We start from the raw sequence: 17,152 nt of genomic DNA on the forward strand, positions 1-17,152 counted from the left end.
CTTAAAAGTTAATGTGGAGACCTTTAGACAATTCATTTAACAGTCCAGAGGTCTTTGCTTTCTCATTTCCGATTTCTGGAGATCTTCTAGAGAGCTGAAAGTTTTAGGATCTAACCTTTGGGTAAGTCAAATGTTGTTATGATAACTGAAGTGTAGATTCAGTGTTGGAAAGATTGGTGACCATATGAAGATGAACATCAGGACATAAAAGTGGAAGGAGAAAAGAGGGAAACATTTATAAAGGAATATAGAACCAGGAAAGACATGAAGTGTGTTGAAATTGGAGAGTTCAGCTATGGGGACAGAGTTCAGCAGACTGTTACATTGAACAGAGAAAAGAATTCCCTGTGAATCAAAGAAATTCAGAGTTGGGAGAGACTTCATTGACCACCTAATCCAAACGCTATCTGAAGTCATGATTGGGTAGAAGAGTCCAAAGGATAAAGGATGTCAATAAAATGGCTCAGGCATCAAGATATATAGAGTTTAAAGTTGATAGCCTTTGGAATTCCAAGTACTAAGCAGAGGCATCCATCCATGGGTTCTGTGAATACCATATTACTATTAAGACAGACATGGTTAAACTCAAAACCTCTTGAATGTCTCTACTACTACTATGACAGACTCTAGTGAGTTCTTGTCATTCTAAAAAGGAAGTAGTTTTTATACCCTTTAAATGTGTGAACAAAAATTTTGTTTCTCTCCTGAGGATTAGTGATGGGGTGTGAGGACTTAAGATACTTTTAACTTAGGGAGATATCCTCAATGTACTAGGGGTGCAGTTTATACAATAGAATCCCAGAGTGAAAGGGGCCATCTAGTTCAACAGATACCTAAACAACAATCTTTTTACAAAAAACCCAAACGTGTTTCATGGTGTAGTCCAACAGTTAAGAAGGATACCAGTAAGCTAACGTGTGTTGAGAGGAGGTCAATCTGTATGGTGAAGGATTTGGCTGGAGGCGATGATATATGGAGATCCACTGGAGTAATTTGAACTGTGTTGTTTTTTTTTTTTTTTCCTAGAAACAGCTTTATGGTGGGATAAAAACTGTCTTCTAGTATTTTAAGGACATAATGTAGACAGATTAGACTTAATGGGTTTTGGCCCATAGTACAAGAACAGAGACAATGAATGCAAGTAGCAAAATGTCAAATTTAAACTGGAATGTTAAAGATTGGGGTGTAACCTTTCTAAAAGAGCACTCTAAAAGTGAAATAGCCTACTTTGAGAGAGGACTGTTTCTGTGTCCTTAGAAGTCTTTAAGTAGAAGATGGACAATCACTTGCCACCATATGCTAGAAGTAATTCGCTTTGTGTTCATGGGTTGGCTTAGAATAACAGATGAGGTCTCTTCCAATTCTGAACTTATTTGATTAGTTTTTGAAAGCTCCCTTCTGAAGGGAAGTACACTACTCACTGAGTGGACTCATCCCATTAATTAATGTCTATCTTTTGAGGGGAGAGATTTCAGGTCTTTTGGTCATTGTATCTCTAGTTATCCAGACAGTTAATAAGAATTTATTAAGTACTTACTATGTGCCTACCACTGTGCTAATCACTGGAGATACAAATAAAAGCAAAAAGGAAGATTCCTCCCTTTAAGGAACTCACATTGTAATGTTTAACCCCAAGTAAAAGGCATTTTAAAAATAAAACATTCAATTAAAATTACAGTAAATTTTGTGTACTATTTTCTTTTTAAATATGTTGATAATGTTACTTTCAAACACTTTCAAAAACCAGCATCATTCTAATGACTCACTGATAACCAGAAGTGACAGCTTCTGAATTCCTTGAAAAAGTATAATTTTGAGAATTGTGAAGGGAATTCAGGGTAGACCTAGGTTATTTAACAGGTTTTAAGCTTCTATACTTAACTATATAAGCTTTTGGCTTATTTTATTCATTTCTTCTTTCTTTAATTTACCAAGGAAAACGTTGTGTTCACTTTACCTTGTTTTGGTTTGTTTGCAAGATTTTTTATTTCTTACAAAAGTAAGTATTCAGGGAAAGCAGAGATTCCAAGGAAACAGGAAGAGGTTTGGGGCACCTACTATGAGATGTGACCATTCCAATACTTCTTGCATTGCCGTTATTTTGAGATGAACTACTCCAAAGAAGATGAGTATGGAGTTTCCTCTATAGTATTCATTAGTGAGTTTCCATCAGAGCTAAAACACACACACAACATGGAAGTCCTGCTCCAGAGTCTGAGAACCATTTGCTTTAGCAGTTCCTTACTCTGTGGCTATGAATATGGAAGCACCCCCACTCAGAGGAGATATATTTTGGCAATCCAGAGAATAGAAAGCCAGACAGAATCCCAGAATTTCAGAATTGGAAGAAACATCAGTGCCCATCCAGTCAAACTCCATACCTGAACAAAAACTGACATTTCTAAATTCTTGATTAAGAATCATTCAGTCTTGGCTTGATGAAACTCCAAATGGAGGGAGAGAAGTGAGTACTACCTCCCAAAGCAGCCCATTCCACTTCCAAATATCACTAGTCAGAAATTTTTCTTCATATTGTGCTTAAATTTATCTCTTTGTCAATTTCAGTCACAACTTTTCTTTTGTACTTCTATGGTCAGATAGACTTGTCTAATCACATCTTAAAATCAGGAGAGACAAATTTTTTTTTTCCTATAGCCAGCTAATTTACAAATGAAGAAACAGAGGTCCAAAGAAGACAGGAGATTCTCCGAAGATCACTGAGGTATAGAGTTAATGTTTGAACTTGGTCCTTTGGCACAAAATACAGAGTTAATTTCACTATACCACACTGCTTCATTGAATCATCTTCTGTATCAAGGTCCTTCAGATACCAAAGATAGCTATCATGTCACCTGCCACTACTCTTTAAATATTCTTAAGTCCTTCATCTCACCCATGAATATCATAATCTCAAAGAACTTAATTCACTTCATTTAACTTTTCTGATTTGTCATTTTTTGGTTTATCAAAGCCCTTTCTAAAATAAGATATGATATTCAGAGCTAAACTTGGTATTCCAGAAGTGTTCTGATCAGGATAGCCACCCAGCAATTAACATAACTTTCTGAAACATGATAAAATGATGATCCCAAGCATGTCCATAGTTCTTTAAAGTTTGTAGAGCACTGCATACATGTTAACTCATTTGGTTCATACAACCACCCTCAAAGACACATATTATTATTAACCCCACTTCACAATCGAAGAAACTGACCCTTGGAGAGGTGAAATGAATTTCCCAGATACACAGTGAAGAATCTAAAGCAGAATTTGAATTCAGCTCTTCTGGACGTCAAGTTACTGACTCTATCTATTGTACAACCATTGCTTTCCAAAATGTGGTCAGTGTCTAAATAAAGACTTGTGCTTTGTTTATTATTATTTTTGTCATTTTGTTTTGTGTTTGTGAGTTGCAAAGTAGGATAAGGAATATGGATGACATATTAAAATGCAAGACCTCTTCCTTGAACTCAGAGGTTAGCTTCAAATTTTATTTTCCTATGAATTTGCATTTAATTAAGAGAAAAAGGTTAACTTGAAGAGGTAAGTTTCAGCTGTGAGACAAATTAATATCCCTCTCTCTCAACCCAAAGCTCTGTACTGGGACTTCTCATCTTTGTTAGCCAAATGGTCTCTCAGTGACATTATCATCTCCTAGGTCAATACTTATCAATTCCACATAGATTAGTTCAAAGTCTACAAACTCAGGTGTATTCTTTCTCCTAAGCTCCAAGTTCATTTTAAGAGATTTATATTGTACATTTCAAATCAGATGTCAGAAAGGCACTCCAAATATCTCAAAAATATAACTCATTATCTTTCCCAGCAAATGCAATCCTCTTCTTAACTTCTTCAACATTCACTTCCACAATAATTTGAATTCAAAATTTTCTCCCCATCTCTCCCCACCCCACACCCCAGGACAGCATGAACTCCATCCACTCCTTCCTCCAGTCTATCCTCCCTTCTATTATCCAATCTTCTTCGATCCCCTTTCCCCTCTATTTTCCTGGAGGACAAAATAGTTTTCTATACTCCATTGCCTGTATAACTTAATTTACAGTTGCATGCTGAAACAATTTTTAACATTCATCTTAAAGTTTTGAGTTCCATATTCTCTCCCTCCCTCCCCACCCACCTTCATTGAGAGAATAAGCAATTCAATATAGGTTATATATGTGTAACAATGCAAAATGCTTCCCTAGTAGTTATGTTGTAAAAGACTAACCACATTTCCCTCTGTCATATTCTGCCCTTCATTTATTCCATTTTCTCCCTTGACCTGCTCTCCCACAATAGTGTTTGCTTCTGATCATCCCCTTCCCCAATTTTCTGTACCTTCTATTATCTTCCCTCTCATATCCCCTTTCTCATTGTCCTCCTACAGGTTAAAATAGATTTCCATATCAAATTGAGTGTGTGTTATTCCCTTATTAAACCAAATCCCATGAGAGAATGGTTCACTTATTTTCTTTCATCTCCTCTCTTTTCCTCTTCATTGTAAAAACTGTTTCTTCCCTCTTTTATGTAAGATGATTTGCTATTCTACCTCTCCCTTTCTCTTATTCCAAGTATATTTCATTCAACAGTAAATTTAAATTTTTTAGGTATTCTCCCTTCATATTCAGCTCACAGTGTGTCATCTGTCTATGCATATGTGTGTGTGTGTGTGTGTATGTATATAGGTGAGTATGGGTATGTATGTGTGTGTGTGTTTGTATATATATATATATATCCCTTCTAATTACCCTAACATTGAGAAAAGGTATCATAACTTACAAATAACAACTTTTCATGTAGGAATATAAGCAATTCAATTTTATTGAGTTCCTTAAGGCTTCTCTTTACTGTTTACCATTCCACATTTCTCTTGATTCTTATATTTGAAAGTCAAATTTCCCATAGAACTCTGGTCTTTTCAACAATAATTCTTGGACCTCATTTATTTCATTGAAATTTCATTTTGCTACTGAAGGATTATATTCAGTTTTGCTGGGTAGGTGATTCTTGGTTTTAATCCTATCTCTTTTGACTTCTGGAATATAACATTCCAAGTCCTTTTATCCCTTAGTGTAGAAGCTGCTAAATCCTGTGTCATCTTGATTGTATTTCCACAGTACTCAAATTATTTCTTTCTGATTGCTTGTAATATTTTCTCCTCCTGGGAACTCTGGAATTTGGCTACAATATTGAGAGTTTTCCCTTTTGAGATCTCTTTCAGGAGGTGATAGGTGAATTCTTTTCATTTCTTTTTTTCCCTCTGGTTCTAGAATATCAGGACAGTTTTCCTTGATAATTTCTTGGAAGATGATGTCTTGGCTCTTTTTATGATCATGGTTTTCAGGTAGACCAATAATTTTTAAATTTTCTCTCCTGGGTCTCTTTTCCAGTTCAGTTGCTTTTCCAATGAGATATTTCATATTGTCTTCTATTTTTCATTCTTTTGGTTTTGTTTTATAATTTCTTGGTTTCTCATAAAGTCATTAGCTTCCATCTACTCCATTCTAATTTTTAATGAACTGTTTTCTTCAGTGAGCTTTTGAACTTCCTTTTCTGTTTGGTCAGTTTTGCTTTCCAAAGCATCCTTCTCCTCGTTGGCTTTTTGGAATTCTTTTGCCATTTGAGTTAGTCTATTTTGAAATGTGTTATTTTCTTCACCATTTTTGGGGTCTCCAAAAAATGCTGTTGACTAACTTTTCATGATTTTCTTGCATTGCTCTCATTTCTCTTCCCAATTTTTCCTCCACCTCTCTTACTTGATTTTCAAAATTCTTTTTGACCTCTTCCATGGCTGGAGACCATTGTATATATTTTTGGAGGTTTTGGATTAGAAACCTTGACTTTTTGATGTCTTCCTCTTATAGTATGATTAGTTTTTCCTTATCCAAAAAGATGGAAGGAAGTACCTTTTCACCAAGAAAGTAACATTCTATAGTCTTATTTTTCCCTTTTTTTGGCATTTTCCCTTTTTATTGACTTTTTTCTCCCTTTTTACAGGCATTTTCTCAGTCAGTTACCTGACTTTTGGGTCCTTTGTCAAGTGGAGGGTATACTCTAGGCATCTATAAGTTCTCAGTTCCTCCAAGGTGGCACAATCAAGGGAGAGGAGGTTACCCCTCTCCTGGCCTGCTCTCTGGTCTGTGAGAAGCTACAAACACTCTTTTCTGCCCAAAATCTGTGAATAGGATTCCTTCTCTACAGCCATCACTAGATCCACCACGTCAGCAGTCCTCCTCTTCCCAGGAGTGCAACTCAGAACTGAGATCTAGATCAACCACCTTATTCTCCCAGGGTCTTTAAGGCAGGGCTCCAAAAGAGGATTCTGCTGTCCCTGCCCCCCACCCCCAGGGCCAGAGCTGAGACCAAGCCATGCACCCCTCTCCCCCTTGTGAAAGAGCTTTCTTGCTGACCTTTGAACCTGTCTTTGACTTTTGTTGGTTGAGAAATCTGAGAACCACAGCTCCTACTTGTGATTCTGCTCCCTCTGAACTTCTTTATTTTTGTGGGGAAAACCACCATACTTCTACTAACATAAATTCAGATCCTGAATAATCTTTAACTATTCTCTCACCCTTCAGAAAAACATATTCAATCAGTTATCTATTCTTGTTAATTTTACTTCCATAACATCTTTGACAGGCACTCCCTTCTCTATTCAAACAGTCATCACAGCATCTCAGGCTCTCATCCCCTCTTTAGTGAACTATTATAGCCTCATTTATTTTCTCTCTGTCTCAAATCCCCCAGTTCCAACCAATTTTCCACACAGCTACCAAAGTGATTTTGCTGAAGTACAAGACTAAGCTACTTCTACTAAAACAAAAACAAAAACAAAAACAAAATTGGATCCTGCTTAAGTCTATGATCAAATATAAACCCACATGTTTCAGAGTTTAAACCCTCTACAATCTAGCTATAATTTACCTTTTGTCCCCTTATTATACATAACTCCCCTCAACTCTTCAGTGCATTGAGGGGAGTTTCCAATGAAACTGATCTTCTTGCTACTGCTCACATACAACATCCCATCCTCTATTTTTGTGCTTTTGCACAGATTGTCCTCTTATGCTTGTAGCACACTTTCTAAACACACCAGCCTTTTTGAAATCACAAGTTTCCTTTGTAAGCTCAGCTAGCTCAGATATAACTTTCTGCATGAGGTCTTTCCTGATCCTCACAGCTGCTAGTGTTGCCTCTGAAAATTACCTTGTATTTAATTTGTGTATATTTATGTTTGTACATGTTTTCTCCTCCAGTTGAATGTGACCTCATTTAAAGATCTTTTTTTTTCATTTTTGAACTTGTCTCCTCACTGCCTAGCACATAAAAGACACTTTATACATTCTTGTTCATTGATTGCTTGATTATGTCTGAGAGTTCAGAAAATATTTGTGTGAGTCGAAAATAACTTGAGAGGTCATCTAGTCCAATGACTTACACATGAGCAAATTGTGGCTAAGATTGCCTATCCTCACACAGAACAATAAGGAAATCACCCAGGGCAAACATTGCACCAATTCGTCAATGAGCAGTGGCTCTGAATTTCCCTGGAGACTCAGAGCAAGAGGCATCACACAAAATAGGTATCAGTGGAGAATTATTGCATATATACATACATATACATGCATACACACATATATATACACACATACACACATACATTCATATATGAATATTTACAAATGTACATGTATACACACATGCAGACACATATACACATGCATACGTACATACTTATGTACATACATATACATATTTCTAATCTGAGTCATCATTTACTGTAATTCTTATGTGGAAGATGTCTAAGGTTACTGCTGAAACCCTTATTTGTCATTCATCTATGACTTCTTCAGCCCAAAGAATTCATCACACTGAAGACAGTCAAAATTTTGGACCTGAGACCCATCTCAAACACTCCATCTTCTAAGAAAGCATTCTGACTTCCTGATCAGTAATAACCTCCCCTCATTAGAATTCCCTAGAATTTTTTTTCATGTATAATGATCTTATCATGTAATCTTTAATAGACATTTGTGCCACTATCAAATCTCCTTACAAAATAGTTTCTATGAGGAAGAGATCAGTTACTTATCCAAATTGTGTATCTACTCAATGAATTTGAATAGTGTTTGGGAAATAATAGAGTAATTAGATTATTAATATTTATTGTCTTTTATTATATTCATGATATCCCATCTAGAAAGAGGTAGCCTGCTGAGGCACTTTGGTGAATCATAGGATCTCTCATTTGAAAAGAAATTCAGAGGCCACATGTCTTATCTATACCTGAAGAGGAAACTTTTCTGTGCTTTGTGAACCAATCGGTCATGTAGCCTCTGCCTGAAGACCAGAAGATTATTCTATTTAGAACTGATTGTTTTGGACATTCCTAACTCATAGGATCTCTGGTTTTTACCCTTTCCCAGGACTTAATACCAACAAAAGCCCATTCTGGCAGTTTCACAGATTTGGAAAAAGAAGGTTGCTAATAAATCATTTTGTTCAAAATGATCATGTTATAAAATGAGAAAACCTAGGAAGATAAAGTGAATTTTCCCCAGCTCATACAGGTGGTAAGGGATAGAACTACTTTCCCCACACTGTTTACTTAATCTAAATATCTAACAATACCCTGGAGTTTCTCACAACCTCCATTTATGGGGAAATGCTTTGCGATGAGCAGGACAAATGGATGCACTTATGTCAATTAAATCAACAAGTATTTATTAATGGAGTGGTATGTACCAGGCACTCTGCAAAGCTTTGAGGTGACAAGTGAAAAAAAAGCAAACTGAGCAACCCATGCTTGCAATGACTTCACATTCACTACTTATTTTATTTGTTTTTAAATAAATGTTATTTTTTTCAGTTAATAAAAATCTACCTTCCCTCTATCTCCAGCCTTTCTCCATCAAAAGAAAAATGCAAAAATAAGGCTCTATAATATTTTGTATAGGCAATCAAGCAAACTCCCGCATTAGCCATCACGCTTGCATATACCATATATATATGTGTGTGTGTGTGCATGTATGTGCATGTATAAATATATATCACACATATAGTATATGTGCGCAAATGCATATATAATATATGTGTTTGTACATAGTGTATATCTTCTTTCACAACAGGCTGTTGAAGATATTCCCCTCTCACCATCAAATATAAATAAATAAATGCAGAACTGTTCTTCTTTTCAAGCATCAGAAGCAAATAGAAACAACCAAACACATCTCACCATTACCCCATTATCCCAAAGATTTGTTATTGCATCATTATGAGGAATTCCTATCATACATCAAAACCTATCTTATACATTAGTAAATAAACGTTAAAGTATTTGTTGAGATACTCTGAGGTTCTGTAACTTTTCCAGGGTCATATATCTAGTGAACATGGGAGGTAGAATTTGAATGTAGGCCTTTTCAGTCGAAGTCCAGTACTATATTAATTGTGTCATGTTGCCATTCACCATTACATTAAAATAATGAAAATATCTGTAATTGGGGCTTAATTAAAACCCCAAAACCTTCTTAAATACCAAGTCCTCTATTGATGATATTGGAAAAGCGCTCCCATGCTATTGTTTTATTTATCTGAAAGCAACCAAGTATAATTTCATTTAAGTGTAAACCTCTTAAAAATTCATAATGCCTTCACTTATACATTCTTTGTTACAGTACGAGATTTATGGAAAAAGAGAAAAGTTTTGTAATGTTGTAGAAGAGACATTGATCAGATTTCCCAGGTTCAGCATAATGATCCCTTTTTTCCCCTCTGTGAGGTTGACATATGGAGTACTATTTCTCTAGCCTGTTCAAAGAAGGTTCCTTCATCTCAGTTTCAGTAATGAAGAAGTTGGCTCTGGGAGCCATGTTGGTGGAAGCTCAGCCTTTCACCCAGGTCACTGTCATAATCTCATCTAGGGCAGTTGAAAAACATGGAGGTGGATTAGCCTTATGTCTCAGGGAACTTTGTGGCAAAAAGTATTTACTACTCTCTCCCGGATCTGTTTTGTTTTCACCCCATAGATGATGGGATTCAGCATTGGAGGAACCAAGAGGTAGACATTAGACAACATTACATGGACAGCTTGGGGTACATGATGGCCAAAGCGATGGGAAAGAAAGGTGAAGAGGGCAGGTATGTACAAGGATAAGATAACACATATATGTGAGGCACATGTACCAAATGCTTTGAGTCGAGCATCCCCTGATGGCAAACGCAATACAGCCTGCAAAATCATGATATAGGACACAGCAATGATTATGATGTCAAAGCCACCAACAGAAAAGGCCACAAAAAGCCCATACCCACGGTTTGTTCTGGTGTCAGAACACACAAGTTTCAGTACAGCCATATGCTCACAGTATGACTGGGGTATGATTCTATTAGGGCAAAAAGGCTTCCAGGTGACCATGAAACAGAAGGGACTCACGCCCAATACACCTCTTACCATCACTGCCACACCCAGTTTAGCCACCACTGATGTAGATAAAATAGTTGAATGGCGTAGTGGGAAGCAGATGGCCACATAACGATCCAGGGCCATTGCCATGAGAATTCCTGACTCCACAGAAGAGAATGTATGAATGAAGAAAACCTGAGTGAGGCAGGCATGATAATCAATCTCACATGATCCAAACCAGAAGATTCCCAGTATCTTGGGAAGGGTGGAAGAGGATAGAACTAAGTCAGTAAAAGCTAGCATGGCCAGGAAGAGGTACATGGGCTCATGGAGGGTGTGGTCAGTACGTATCACATGAAGGATGGTGATATTTCCCACCAAGGCCATAGCATACATGGCACAAAATGGGAAGGCAATCCAGAACTGGGCTTTTTCCAACCCTGGGATTCCAAGAAGAATGAAAAAGGGAGGATGGGAAGAGTTGTTCCCAGATGTTGACATGATGGGATCCTTTCTGCATGCCATGCTTGGCAAAGGAACTTTCTCTCCCTGTGGGAAAAAAAAATCTAATCAAACAAAATTTTTTAAAATGAACGTTTCTTATACTTTGAGAACAATGATAAAATTGTGTGGAAAAATGAATAAATTGAAGATATGCAAAGACAATAGGGTAATAAAGAAATTAAGTGCCCTGGAGAGGAAATTCACCTATATTAATAAAAAATATTTTTCTTTGAAAAAAGAATTATAATGAATATAGAAAATTTAAAAAAGTAAATTCCACCTTTTGGATCATGTAACCATGACTAAGCAATTCACATCACTTAGGAAATACTTAGCTATTACTGAAATTTTTTAGTTCAGTTATTTCACCTTGCAAATTAAAGATAGAAACACAAAGGTACAAAATATTGTAATCTAACATCAGTATAAATTTATACCATACTCTTTTCTATGTCCCAACGTTCCAGTAAAATTTTTATCAAAGGGTTTATTTTCCTTGTATTTGATTGAAAAAAAATTGTGTTTATTTGGTTCCTCTGCATTTTTTCTATAGCCTTTGTTTAAAAAAATTACTAAACTAAAAAACAGAGATGAAAAATGGACACATTGTTCTAATAAATATTGATGAGTTGGCTAAAGGGATAATGCAGAGTAGAAAAAGAAGAGGAAATGGCACAGTATGAAAGATGTCCCTTGGCTCTTCAAGGCATGTCCTTTCTACCTCCAGATTTCTTGTTGAATTTTTTCTTACAAGTTATTATAAAATCATATTCTTCTTGCAAAATCAGAATCCAAGATTTTTCTTTTCAAGAAAGAGATAATATGTTCCTCAAACATGGTTTTGTCCTAAAGAGTTACAGATTTTTGAAATTCTAAAGGGAATTCAGTATCCATTTTGTCCAATACGTACCTGAAAATTAATCTTCACTACAATGTGTCAACCAGTTGTTCATCTATCCTCTCTCTAAATATTTCCATTAAGGGTGAACTTGTACTCCCCCAAGAAGTCAATTTAATTTTTTGTATATATCAATTGCAAGGAAGTTATTTTCCCTCTGATAATATGAAACTCCCTTCTTTGAAACTTCCCAGTAGATTTGCCTCCTGGAAAACTTGATTCTCTAAGAATCCCCATATAAGTGTGGTTTATGTGATATTTGAAAAATAATTTGAGAAAGATCAGACACTTGACTTACTAATTTTTTTTTCTACCTTAAGGATCTGTTTCAATAATCAAAGTCATTAGATATTTTGCTATATGATTCTTTAATCATAAATTTAGAAGTGATATTAGATAACATATAGTCAAAATTCTTCATTTTCCAGATGACTTAAATAAGGGCTAGAAAGTTAAACTGACTTGTCAAAGAACACATAGCTATCAAATGGAACAGACAAGATTGAATCTGAACCTTCTGACTACAAATCCAACAGCTTTCCCCCAATACATGAAGAAAACTTTTCTACATTTCTTTCCTCCAGAATATTGTCAATCCTAATTATGGGCTAAATGCTGTGAATTAGATGAGCATATTATTGATTCCTTCATTGAAGATGCCAATAAATATATTGACTAATAATAAGCTTAGAATCATAGAAAGCTGCCTACAGCACAGAGCGTGTAAGACTTCCCCAGTATCACTTAGACAGTATAAGCCAGTGGTAGAAATTGGTGATAAGTTTATTAACCCCAGAGGTTCACTAACTATCCAATACACCATGCCACAATTTAAATTACAAAATGTACATTGAGCATTGATCAGAATTTTTTGAGTTTCCTTACTGGACATTTTCTACAATAAAATCATGTCTGGTCATCTTTGTCCTCCCAAAACCAGATCATCAAAATTTCAAAACTGAAAGGTCTCAGGGGGTGCTAGAGTTCATATACCACAAAGTACAACTGATACTTGAGGAAGAATCATCTCTACAATGTATTTGCTAAGTACTACAGTGTTATATTACACAAAACTGTATCCCAATGCACATTCCTATCTGTTCTCTCATTGAATCCCTACAGAACCTGTGTAACAAAGGAAGTGAAGCAGAAGATGGATTATTATCACCACTTCATGCACGAAGAAACTGAGATTAAGTATCTTTTTGGGGGGAAATGCAGCTTACTTCCTGAAAGTTTTCATAGCTCAGTAGCAATGGCACTAATCAAATATAGCTCTGCTTCCTCCAAGCTTCTGAACAAAACTCTCCAGGACAATCAGTCCCAGGACCAATATCTGGAGGCAAAACTGGATGTGTTTATCACCTTAAAAGAAACTTGTTTGCAGACAATTTTCCAGGCATCATAGCCCATATTCTTTTAATGACACCCTGAAAGGTGTCTCAAATGATTAGTGGGTGTACGATCCCCAGTCAAGATCTCCTAGGTCTTTTAGATTTTTTAGTAATTTAGCTTTTTTCCTATGACCCCAACCCAATTCCCATTCTTGAACTCCACAGGGTCAGTTATACATTGTATAGCCTCACCTTTTTTGCTAAGGACTTCCCTTTCCAATTTTTTCTTCTTGACACAAACATTAGGAAGGGAAGAACTCGCCTCAGACATTGTCAGTTCAGCAGAATTTTATTTTTAACATTAATATCATTGTTGTGCTAGTAGTAGAATTGGAAGCAGGAGGAAGAGGAGAAAGAAGAGTTAATATTTATGTAATTCTTTAAAGTTTGCAAAGAACATTATGTGTTTTATCTCACTGACCACTTGAATATTACTCCTCCTTCTTTCTCGTACTAGAACCTGCTATGCCAAGGTGTCCAAATCATGCTGCTTAGTTACAATCATGGGACATTGCTTGGGAATGGCTCTCCTTTGGTGATGCTTTAGAGTTTGAAGTATCAGTTTTTGTAGTACTATTCTACCTCAATCGTCATTCAGGGAAGAAAGATGATGAGCAAAATCATTCTTAAGTGTGAACAGTCAGTAACTTCTGACCTGAATTATACATTAGAGTGAGAGGTGGTCATTAAGACTACCAATTCACTACTAGTCCTCCTTATAGAATTAAGAATATAGGTGACCAGGGGGTAGAATATATAGATGGACTTAGTGACAAAACTAGGTCTAAAACCCAGAAGGGAAAGGTCAATGTAGAACCCTCTTAAGTGGATGGCAAATCATTTGATAAATGTTCTATTAGAAAATACATTTCAGTGCACTACATTATGTTGGACCTGAAGTTAATTGATGGGGCAATATAATATCAGAAGAAGCTGGAGGCCAGAAAATGTGCATTTTTTAAAATTTTCCATCTGGTAGAGTCAGAAATAATGTTAGCAATAGATGATATTCATGAAATAATGCTTTATAAAGCATTATATATATGTATCTGTATATATTTCATTGAAAAAATGTATATATGCAATCTAAATTGATTCTCCCAATAACTGTAAATTAGATACTACAAATTTCATTATTCTGTTTGCAAATGGAAAACTGAAATTCAAAGAAGTTACTTGACATGATGATGGTCACACAGTCAGTATTTGTCAGAAACAAGATTTGAATCCATACTTGACATACTCCAAGGCATTATTAAACACTACCTCTTATTTTTCTTAAGTAAATATTATGTCTAGTTCTGGACACCGTATTTCAAGACAGGAATCATTAAACTTGAGAGTGTCAGGAAAAAAGAATAACCAGAATAAAGCAGGGTTTAGAAATCATGCTATACAGTAAATAGTTATGTTACCTGTGGATATATGGTCTGGAAAAGGGAAGACTGAGGGATGTACATGAGATTTATCTTCAGATATCCTAAGGATGGTATATGGAAGTAGGCACATTTATACTGTGTGCTTCTACAGAGAAGAATTGCAGGTAATGGATAAATAAATAAACTAGCATTTTGGGGTATTGCCTGAGGATAAAGAGGAACCTGTAAATGATATATATGAAAAAAATAGAAGAAATTTCTTCAGGATTTATTGAGCTCAATAGTCCTTGGATACCACAATCATAACTACATCAAAGACTGAATGACCAACTTTCAGGGATGCCACAGGGAGTTTCTATTCTGAATGAGGAGATTAGCAAAAGCATTTCTATATTTATTCCATCATTCAGAGTCCACAGCTGTACCATTAAAGAAATACTTCGCTAATTCAGGAGTCACATACTAAAACTTCAGGTTAGGAGAAAAAATTCAGAAAACAGGAAAGAAACAATTGCATCTGAGTGATAAATGTTAAAAAGTCAGTACACCAAAGCATTTGAGTTTATAGGAGATCACTTTAGACCCTCACTCAAAACCAATTTACTCTTATTTTACACAAAATCTAATAAATTTGGTAATTTGATTTAAAATGCATAGTGGGTTGGAAACAGCAAACTAGAAGGCAATAGGTAAATAGAAAACTGAAAGAGTTAAATCTAGTGACAAGCTTAAAAAGTCACAAGCAACAGATTGACAGCGAAAGGAAAAAGAAAAAATAAGTCTTAAAACTTGATTCAAGAATTCAGAAAAGTTGGATTGTAGAGCTGATTTACTATGGGGACCAATACAAATCTGTATAATATAGTTGCTATGATTTATTCATTAAAGACAGCTTAAATTTTTGAAGAGTATCCTCCTTGAAAAATCCAAGAATCTGTGTTTTTTCATACCACCGTATGTTAGACTTTACAAGAACCTTAATATTACCTAGTCAAAGTTGCTTCCCTGCCAATGTCTGAGATGAAGAATTTCATACGTAGAAAAGTTAAATGGTTTGCCAAGGTCATAGATAAAGGTTTTACCAAAATGAGAGGAAAGCATTGAGGTACTGCTAACTTGAGTTGTCAAGTATTCTTGGTTTATGTGATGCCTGCAGGAGCTCAGAGTCCCAGGAAACAGCAGAGTGACTAGATCTGCTCACCTTGTGTTCAGTAGCCTGGAGTCTGAAGACAAAGAAGTTATTGCTAATTCTGTGCGGTGATCTTTCGCTACGACCTGCTCCATCAATTCTTGGAGCATCAGGAGCCATTGAGAGGTCATTCTGCTGATTCTTAGCCTTAAGTCAGCATTGTCTCTCTCCCTAGCTCAAATAGATAAGCATCTTTCCTGTCATTCCTTACAGACAAGATGAAAGAGAATCTACTGCTTTTAGAGGAAAATGAATCCTGGCTTTCAGTCTGCATTCCACCACCTAACAACTGGGTGACTTTGGGGAGGTCACTTGCAATGTCTTATACATAGCAGGGGCCTAATACCCACTTAAACAATTGACTGTGATTTACCTTATCTAAAATATATGCATGATCACTTCTAAACCACCTCACTCATGGGATTGTTGGAAGGAAAATGGTTTAACAGTTTTACAATAGAGAAGAGGGAGACCGAGGTGCAGGCAAATACTATGCCAGGGCAGATCCTCACTCCTGCCTGGGTCTAAGATACTTCAGGAGGAGACAGAGAGTCCTTACACCAGTGAAGTTAGGACTATGTTGAAGTACTGAAGATATGTGTGTCAAAATGTCCTCTTAGAAGATAGATATTTCATGGAGACCAATTTAAGGAAAATTTCTCTGCAGAATGCTGAGAATGCATTGGTCAAGTGACCTTTCATGCAACTGGAAACAATTTTATGGTATTCTTGACCCAGTCAGAATGGAGAGATTGACATCAATGAGAAGAAGGAAGATGAGTTATTTATCCTAAGGAAAGTCCTTTGAGCAAAAAAGAGTGAATATAAGGTATTAATAAGCATTTAATAAATGTTTGTTGACCAACTGGCTATGATTGACTTACTGGTAATTAAACCTTAATGCACTCATCTGTTTAGATTGTTTTCCCCCAAAGGCCTTCCTTTTTCTTTTCTAGTATCAAGCCCCAGAATATAGGGCAACAATTTCTGTTGCCTTACTCTACAGCCATCTTTCAGGGCTGGGGCTGCCCCTGCTGTCCTTATGGAGCTGGACCTCACACTTACCTGGCTTCTGCATGAGCAAGAAGCCGTCTTAACTTCACACCACCCTAGAGCAGAAAAGCAGAAGATGCTTCCAGTGTTGGGGACTTTGTCTTGTAACAGGAGAGAGAACCTACTTTTCTTTCCCCATGACCCCTAGTGAACAAATCTCTGAGGAGAAGTTGAGACATCACATGATTGGACAGGAGTGAGGAAATCTATGTGTTTTCCAAGCTGAAATTCAATAGAAAATTGTTCTCTACATTTTCTCTGTTTTTTTGGGTTAGAATGTTCCCGTGTGTTGTATTGTAAGGAAATGGCACTATGGATGTACCAATGAAC

General features: G+C 36.2%; 1 protein-coding gene across 1 annotated transcript; it reads right to left on the bottom strand.

Moving 5' to 3' along the window:
• Positions 1 to 9,961: 9,961 nt before the first annotated feature.
• Positions 9,962 to 10,906, bottom strand: LOC140508804 (olfactory receptor 52R1-like). Its single transcript, XM_072616677.1, has one exon. It carries the CDS (start codon positions 10,904 to 10,906, stop codon positions 9,962 to 9,964), a length of 945 nt encoding a protein of 314 aa, XP_072472778.1.
• Between the last annotated feature and the right edge of the window lie 6,246 nt (positions 10,907 to 17,152).

Source organism: Notamacropus eugenii, chromosome 5 (genome assembly GCF_028372415.1).
Source record: "Notamacropus eugenii isolate mMacEug1 chromosome 5, mMacEug1.pri_v2, whole genome shotgun sequence".
Lineage (NCBI taxonomy): Eukaryota > Metazoa > Chordata > Mammalia > Diprotodontia > Macropodidae > Notamacropus > Notamacropus eugenii.

Bases quoted from the DNA above. Each gene is read 5' to 3' on its own strand.
- LOC140508804 (XM_072616677.1), bottom strand. From the start codon at position 10,906: ATGTCAACATCTGGGAACAACTCTTCCCATCCTCCCTTTTTCATTCTT.